This window comes from Macaca fascicularis, chromosome 19 (assembly GCF_037993035.2).
Source record: "Macaca fascicularis isolate 582-1 chromosome 19, T2T-MFA8v1.1".
NCBI classification, from domain to species: Eukaryota; Metazoa; Chordata; class Mammalia; order Primates; family Cercopithecidae; genus Macaca; species Macaca fascicularis.
In genome coordinates, this window is record NC_088393.1 from 51559765 (window position 1) to 51568541 (window position 8777).

The window sequence follows — 8777 nt, forward strand, 5'->3', positions numbered from 1 at the left end:
GAGGATCTATGTCGCTTTGAGATATCAGAGCAGCCTTAATTTCCAGCCTAGGGGCAGAGCTTTTTTTATTTTTAATTTTTAAATATTTTTGTAGAAACAGGGGTCTTGCTATGTTGCCCAGGCTGGTTTCCAGCTCCTGGCCTCCCAGGTCCTCCCACCTGGGCCTCCCAAAATGCTGGGATTACAGGTATGAACCACTGCGTTATCCTGTCCCGTACAGAGATTCTGAAGAGGGGTTTCCCGCAACAACATTTATCTTAATTCTGGAGTTTCCAGGGCATGGTCCCTGGAGCTATTTTCAGAGCAGCCTCTGTGTTAATACCTTTACACAGAGAAGGCCTGCTTTTCCTTGAGCCTATCAAATTGCTTCATTAAAATTTTATGTGGCTGGCTGGGCACGGTGGCTCACACCTGTAATCCCAGCACTTTGGGAGGCTGAGGCGGGTGGATCATGAGGTCAGGAGTTCGAGACTAGCCTGACCAACATGATGAAACCCCGTCTCTATTAAAAATACAAAAATTAGCCGGGCGTGCCACTGCATTCCAGCCTGGTCAACAGAGACAGACTCCATCTCAAAAAAAAAAAAAAAATTATGTGGCTGAGCACATGGAGAGGCACTTTGAGCACTTTGAGAGGCCAAGGAGGGTGGATCACTTGAGGTCAAGAGTTTGAGACAGCCTGGCCAACATGGTGAAACCCCATCTCTACTCAAAAAAAAAAAAAAAAAAAAAAAGTACAAAAAATTAACTAGGAGTGGTGGGGCACGCCTGTAGATCCAAATACTTGGGAAGCTGAGGCATGAGAATCACTTGAACCCAAGAGGCAGAGGTTGCAGTGATCCAAGATTGCGCCTCTGTAACATAGCAAAACCCTGTCTGGGCAACAGAGCAAGAGTGTCTGGAAAAAAAAAAAAGGAAAAGAAGACATCCAGAACCCAGATAGTCTTGAAGCAGGCAGAGAAAAGCTCAGAGCTAATAAGGAAAGAGACCACTACTACTCCTGCTGCCCTCCTCCCCTCACCTTGCCTAGTTCACAAGACAGGAGGAAAGAGAGAAAGAAACAAAAGTAAGATAAATAGCCAGACAACCTTGGCACCACCACCCGGCCCTAGGAGTTAAACAAAGTAATAATAATAACATCAACCCCTGGCCTAAACTACTTGTGTTATCTGTAAATTCCAGACACTGTATGAAAAAAAGCATTGTAAAACTTTGTTCTGTTAGCTGATGCACGTAGGCCCCAGTCACGTTTCCCACGCTTGCTCAATTTATCACTACCCTTTCACGTGGACCCCTTAAAGCTGTAAGCCTTTTTTTTTTTTTATATTTATTTTATTTATTTATTTTTTTTTTTTTTTGAGACGGAGTCTCGCTCTGTCGCCCAGGCTGGAGTGCAGTGGCGCGATCTCGGCTCACTGCAACCTCCGCCTCCCGGGTTCACGCCATTCTCCTGCCTCAGCCTCCCGAGTAGCTGGGACTACAGGCGCCCACAACCGGGCCCGGCTAATTTTTTGTATTTTTAGTAGAGACGGGGTTTCACCGTGGTCTCGATCTCCTGACCTTGTGATCCGCCCGCCTCGGCCTCCCAAAGTGCTGGGATTACAGGCGTGAGCCACCGCGCCCGGCCGCTGTAAGCCTTTAAAAAGGTCAAATATTTCTTTTTCAGGGAGCTCGGCTCTTAAGACGCGAGTCTGCCGACGCTCCCGGCCGAATAAAAAACCTCTTCCGGCCGGGCGCGGTGGCTCAAGCCTGTAATCCCAGCACTTTGGGAGGCCGAGGCGGGTGGATCACGAGGTCAGGAGATCGAGACTATCCTGGCTAACACGGTGAAACCCCGTCTCTACTAAAAATACAAAAAACTAGCCGGGCGTGGTGGCGGGCGCCTGTAGTCTCAGCTACTCGGGAGGCTGAGGCGGGAGAATGGCATGAACCCGGGAGGCGGAGCTTGCAGTGAGCCGAGATCACGCCACTGCACTCCAGCCTGGGAGACACAGCGAGACTCCGTCTCAAAAAAAAAAAAAAAAAAAAAAACCTCTTCCTTCTTTAATCCAGTGTCTGAGGAGTTTGTTTGCGGCTCGTCCTGCTACACTAAGAGAATGTTTCTCATTTATTCCAGGCATGAGGTCTCATGCATGTCTGGCTCAAGCTAGACAAAGCTGAGGACCCAGAGGTGACTCAGTCTGGCTGGTTGGGGAGAGAGGTAGGGACAGCAGGTCTGAGACACAGGGAGGTGTAGGGATTTGGGGAGCTCAGGGGAGGGAGGAGCCAGGGAAAGGAACTCCTTACTGAGAAGGTCCCCTAAATAAGACCTTCTCACCCCTGGCACCCTTTCCTGTTGTTTTTGCAGAATTTCTAGACCATTTATCTGTCCTTTGAAGACACACCCTAGATGGGGTTTATAGGCTCAGCTGTGAGATGTTCTAAGAATTAGACTTGGCTTCACCCTTCTCAGCTGTAGGACCTTGGGCACAAAACGTACCTTCTTCTGGGTTCCGATTTTCTTATCTGCAAAATGAGGTTGAAAACAGTTCAACAGCCTGCCATAGTACAGGTGCTCAATGGGAACTGCCCATCATTATTTTGTCACTATCCTTGACTTCCTACCTTTGCCACCTCCACCCACTTCCAGGCCCTGCTGAGTTAACCTGGTTTTCTTTTGTTTGTTTGTTTTTGAGATGGAGTCTTGCTCTGTTGCCCAGGCCAGAGTGCGGTGGTGCAATCTCAGCTCACTGCAACCTCTGCCTCCTGGGTTCGAGAGACTCTCCTGCCCCAGCCTCCCAAGTAGCTGGGATTACAGGTGCACGCCACCACACCCAGCTAATTTTTGTATTTTTAGTAGAGATGGGGTTTCGCCATGTTGGCCAGGCTGGTCTGGAACTCCTGACCCCAAGTAATCCACCCACCTCAGCCTACCAAAGTGCTGGGATTACAGAGGTGAGCCACCGTGCCCAGCCAGATTTAACCTATCTTAACCTGGTCACTTTTCCATCAGCACACCCTCTGCCCCATTCAATGGGCAGCAAAGCATAAACGCAAATTGCCCGGACTGCAGGGCCAGGCTGAGGGATTCAAATCCTAGCTCTGCTACTTCCTGGCTGGGATGACCTTCCCCTCCAAACCTCATTTTCCTCCTCTGTACAAGGATGATAGTAGCGTCTCCTCTTAAAACATTGCTATGGGGATTAAATAAGTTAACCACATAAGGACAGCTTCCAGTGTATAATAAGTGCTAGCAATTAATACTGTAATTAATATATAACAATACCCTCACTGGTCTTCTGGCTTCTACTCTGCCTCCTTAAAATCATGGTTCTTGAAAACAGCTGTGGCCCTAGAGGCTGGGCACGGTGGCTCACACCTGTAATCCCAGCACTGTGGGAGGCCGAAGTGGGCGGATCACCTGAGGTCAGGAGTTTGAGACCAGATTGGCCTATGTGGTGAAACCCCATCTTTACTAAAAATACAAAAAAAATTAGCCGGGCATGGTGGTGGGTGCCTGTAATCCCAGCTACTCAGGAGGCTGAAGCAGGAGAATTACTTGAATCTGGGAGGTGGAGGTTGCAGTGAGCCGAGATCTTGCCACTGCACGCCAGCCTGGGCGACAGAGCGAGACTCCATCCAAAAAAAAAAAAAAAAAAAAAAAGGCAGGCGCAGTGGCTCACGCCTCTAATCCCAGCACTTTGGGAGGCCGAGACAGGTGGGTCACGAGGTCAGGAGATCGAGACCAGCCTGGCCAACATGGTGAAACCCTGTCTCTACTAAAAATACAAACATTAGCTGGGTGTTGTGGTGAGCACCTGTAATCCCAGCTACTTCTGAGGCTGAGGCAGGAGAATCGCTTGAACCCAGGAGGCAGAGGTTGCAGTGAGCCAAGAATGCGCCACTGCACTCCAGCCTGGGGTACAGAGTGAGACTCCATCTCAAAAAAAAAAAAAGAACGAAGAGTCACTTCAAACTAATATAATGTGTGGAGCTCATTTAGATCTTGAGTCAAGCAAATCAAGTGTAATAAAAAGATATTTATGATATGATGTTTGACATTTAGCTTCAGAATCATTTGGGAAGAGTGGATGGGGGTAAATGAAACAACATTAGTCATGAGTGAATAATTATTTAAAAAAAAATTTTTTAAAGATATGGGGTATTGCTCTGTTGCACAGGCTGGAGTGCAGTAACACAATCATAGCTTATTGCAGACTTGAACTCCTGGGTCAGTCCCACTCCCTATCCCAGTGAAATAGCTAGGACTACAGGCTGCCACTAAGCCAGGCTTTTTTTTGGTTGTTTTTTGTTTTTGTTTGTTTTGTTTTTTTAAAGATGGGAAGGTGTCTCGCTATGTTGCCCAGGCTAGGATTTTTGTTTGGGTTTTTGGTTTTTTTGTTTGTTTGTTTGTTTGTTTTTGAGACAGAGTCTCACTCTGTTGCCCAGGCTGGAGTGCAGTGGCTTGATCTTGGCTCACTGCAACCTCTGCCTCCCAGGTTCAAGCCATTCTCCTACCTCAGCCTCCAGAGTAGCTGAGATTACAAGCGTGTGCCACCACGCCCGACTAATTTTTGTATTTTTAGTAGAGACGGGGTTTCACCATGTTGGCCAGGCTAGTCTTGAACTCCTGACCTCAAGTGATCCGTCCACCTCCACCTCCCAAAGTGTTGGGATTACAGGAGTGAGCCACCGCGCCTGGTCCCAGTCTAGTTTAGAACTCCTGGGCTCAAGTGATTCGCCTACCTCTGCCTCCCCGAGTGCTGGGATTACAGGCACGAGATAGGGAGCCCGGCCTAGGCACTTTCTATTCTAAACACTTTCCATTGATTATCGTATTTAATCCTAACAACGCTCCATTTTATAGATGAGGAAACAGGCCTAGAAAGAGAGCTAGAAAGGGTCACACAGCTAGAAACTGGCACAGCCGGATTCCAAACCAGTTACCCAGGCAATGTGGCTCCAGTCCAAATAACCCCGCCAAACTCCCAGGGATCGCAGACCTTGCGGGTTATCGGACTGGAGACCCACCCGTGCAGAGGACTTTTATGGGCATTTCCTGGTCCTTCCTGCACCAGGCAGGAAGGTGTACCGCCACTGCTCGGGAAGAATGCCGAGCTACATGCCACCCCAGGCCTAGCACCACGAGCATGGGCCAGGGCACCTCGGGACCACCCAGGCTTCCGAGGGGGAAGGTAGATGGGGACGTGGCTGAGAATCTTGAATCACCCAAGAGCGAGGTGTGCTGAGGCGCTATGCAAATAACGTGCCTTTTATTGGGCACTGGCTGTCTCTGAACCCGGAGTCCCGCCTCCGCCCTCTCTCGAAGAAATGGTCAGACTTTTTGCAAACGCCTTGAAGGGTGGAATTAGCAGCGAGCTCTTGAAACTGCCTCTGGAGATGGAACCCAGCGGAATTCTCGAAAAGAAGAAGGACATTAAAAAGAGGGGTGCATGTATTGATTTCCAAGCGCAGTTTGTCCATGTTAGTCTTGCACGTGCTTGACTCCAGTCAGCCACCGTAGGCCCCGCCACCGGCGGTGCACTTTCCGTCGATCCGGTAGCTTCGCGCTTGCTCACGAACTTGCCTGCCTAGCTGGCGCACCCAGCCCCTCCTTCCATTCCGTCTCCCCCTGCGCAGCCTCTGCCAGCCGGCACTGCGCATGCTTTCTGACGCCCACTTTGGTCCAGCGTGGGAGGAGGGGATGGAAATGAGGTTGGGCCGAGCAGCTCGCGCGCGCTCCCTTCCCTGCCCTCCCCCGACGCCGGACGCGCGCCGGGCGGTGCAGCTTCGCTGGTCCGAGGGCAGTGCAGCAGCAGCAGCAGCAGCAGCAGCAGCGGCTGCGGCCGTGGCCGCGGCGGGAGGAGCCCGAAGCTCCGCCCCCGGGGAGGGGCCGTCCTGCAGGTGAGGGGGCAGGGGTTCGGGCGCGGATACTGGCTTGCAGGCTGAATGCCAGAATCACCCCGAAGGAGAACGGTTGTGGTTCGGACGCCTAGATTCTGGAGGGGCTGTGCATTGGTGCCTGAGCCTCAGGAGGGTGCATCGATGCTTGAATGTCTGATTCGGAAGGGTGCATTGACTCCTTTACGCTTGGGACTCTGAGGGAGAAGTCAATTAGGGGTCTCTGGACCGCGACACATGCCAGGTTCCTTACGTATCTTCCTCCAGGTCCCCCCTCTATCCTCCACGGCCCCATCCAAGCCAGGGATGAAATTTAACAGCAAGAAGGACGCAGTTGACGCGGCGTCAATGAACTAAGTCAAAAGCCGGGTAAAGCTAGGTCTTCGACGTGAAGCCTCGCCCACTGTGCTCATAGGCCCCTCCCCTGGGACGGTGATGAAAGACCTGCCCACTCCGCTCGAAGGCCCCCGCCTCCTGGGTCTAGTTTCAGAACAACAGACTTTGGTCCTATTTGTACAGCTCCGCCCATTCCAGGACTGCAGGGTCTGGTGGGGAAGGTCCCGCCCACTCTGCGCACAGGCCCCGCCCGCTCCGCGCTCAGGGCGGTCGCTGAGTTAGTTGTGGAGACCCCGCCCACTCTGCTCAAACACTTCAACCCTGGGTTTAGACAGCGAAGGGACTGCCTCTGGCTTGAATTTGCATAGCCCCGCTCACTGTGCTCTTAGGCTCCGCCCAACCGCTAAGCCTGCCCTCGCCTTAGCACCCCATACTTACAGACCTTGCTCCTAAACAGTCTGATCCCTCATTTTAGGCCCTCCAACCCTATCCCCATCAGGCTGGTAATCACCGCCGTCACCCCCAACCCCGCGCCCTGCCCCTAGGTTCCTGTGCCAGCAAGATGCTGGAGCGAGGCGCGGAGTCCGCGGCCGGGGCCACAGATCCTAGTCCCACTGGCAAGGAACCGGTAACCAAAGAAGGTGAGAGTGGCCCCGCCTGTGAGTAGGGAGCATTCTCCAGGAATAGGGGCCAAGATAATCACATTCTGGGGGAATCTCAGGGTGAAAGTTTGAGGGCCCCAGGGTGATGACTATCTGGGATCCCCAAAAATGGCCACGTTCTGGGAAATCCTCCCATTTGGCTCAGAGAGAGCCTCAGTAAGCATTTGCTAGGGCTCAGGAAATTACAGAAGGGACGGGGCAGGGATGACATGCGGGATGTCAGGGTGATCACTGGGAAGACACTAGAAACGGATACATTGGTAGCTTTGAGGAAGCCTTAGGAGCTTTGGGATCCAGGAAAGTAACCCTTTGGAGTCCCTCAGAATGACGCCTGGGGGGAGGGGGAGCAGAAACATGCAATTTGGGGAGTCTCAATATGATGCTTGAGGTGCCCAGGTACACTTGGAGGAGCCCCTCGAATATCAAAGTCGTGGCGGAGCCTGGCCTAGGCCCAGGGCGTTGGCTGCTTCCTGGCGCCCACCAGCCCTCCTGTCCCCCAGCTCCCCACCAGGGCCCACTGCAGAAGCCCAGCCAGTCAGCTCCAGGGCCCACCGCGTCCGCGAGCGCGCCTCCCAGGCCTCGCCGGCGGCCCCCGCCCCAGCGCCCGCACCGCTGTCCCGACTGTGACAAGGCCTTCTCGTACCCGTCCAAGCTGGCCACGCACCGCTTAGCACACGGCGGCGCCCGACCCCACCCATGCCCAGACTGCCCCAAGGCCTTCTCCTACCCCTCCAAGCTGGCAGCCCACCGCCTCACGCACAGCGGCGCCCGCCCGCACCCGTGCCCACACTGCCCGAAGGCCTTTGGCCACCGCTCCAAGCTGGCGGCTCACCTCTGGACCCACGCACCCACCCGCCCCTACCCGTGCCCCGACTGCCCCAAGTCCTTCTGCTACCCTTCCAAGCTGGCGGCCCACCGCCACACGCACCACGCCACCGATGCCCGCCCCTATCCTTGCCCGCATTGCCCCAAGGCTTTCTCATTTCCCTCCAAGTTGGCTGCCCATCGCCTATGTCACGACCCCCCAACCGCACCCGGCAGCCAGGCGACGGCCCGGCACCGATGCTCCAGCTGCGGCCAGGCCTTTGGCCAGAGACGCTTACTGCTCCTTCATCAACGCAGCCACCACCAGGTGGAGCACAAAGGGGAGAGAGACTGAGCCCTCCCTTGGCTCACTGTCCCCCTCTGCCGCCAGCCCTCGCCAGTAAGAGGTGGGATTTCTAAAACCGACCGTATGAGCTCCCTCTTCCAGATAGCTGGCAGAGGGCAAGGCAAGGGATTGGCCATTTATACTGGGCTTGAACTCAGAAGCCCGAGGAACTCTTTGCTCCCCTGCTTTGGGGAGATCTCAAACCATGGACATGGAGCTGTGCTTTGACAGCCCTGGCTCTGCTTCTCCCCACATACTTACATGGCAAAGGTAAAAAGTCTGCTACTATGGTGGGTTGATGAGGATTGTGGGCAAACAGGCTCTCTTGTTGTTAAAAGTTTAAATTGGTGTCTCCACTTTGGCCATATGACTGTATCTAAGAAACTGAAAATATATGCTTGTCTCAACTCTTCCACTTGTGGAAATTTATTCTATAAACTCATGTATGTGAAAAAAGCATTGTGTATAAGGGTGTTCACCGCAGTGCGACTGTTGTGGCCAAAGGCTGGAAGCAACTCAAGTGCCCAAGAACAGAGGACCGACTATTGAATTATAGCCATGGAATGGAATAGGTAGCCGTAGGAAAAAAAAAAAGTGCTGTATGTACGGATGTGGAAAGATCTCCAAGATACACTTGGTGATAAAAGGGTATACCATTGACCATTTAAAGACATTCAAGGCTGGGCACGGTGGCTCAAGCCTGTAATCCCAGCACTTTGGGAGGCCAAGATGGGCGGATCACGAGGTCA

At 53.0% G+C, this 8777-nt stretch overlaps 1 protein-coding gene across 2 annotated transcripts; it reads left to right on the forward strand.

Annotated features, from left to right (window-relative positions):
* Positions 1-5670: 5670 nt before the first annotated feature.
* Positions 5671-8440, forward strand: ZNF575 (zinc finger protein 575). Of its 2 annotated transcripts, none has more exons than XM_065534533.2 (4): positions 5671-5883; positions 6148-6249; positions 6692-6857; positions 7379-8440. In XM_065534533.2, the coding sequence occupies exons 3-4, from the start codon at positions 6779-6781 to the stop codon at positions 8035-8037; spliced, it is 738 nt and encodes a 245-aa protein (XP_065390605.1). In that variant the 5' UTR covers positions 5671-5883; positions 6148-6249; positions 6692-6778; the 3' UTR covers positions 8038-8440. The 2 variants fall into 2 exon arrangements, with proteins under 2 accessions (XP_065390605.1, XP_015300119.1); XM_015444633.4 differs by having other exon boundaries at positions 6762-6857.
* Positions 8441-8777: the final 337 nt, after the last annotated feature.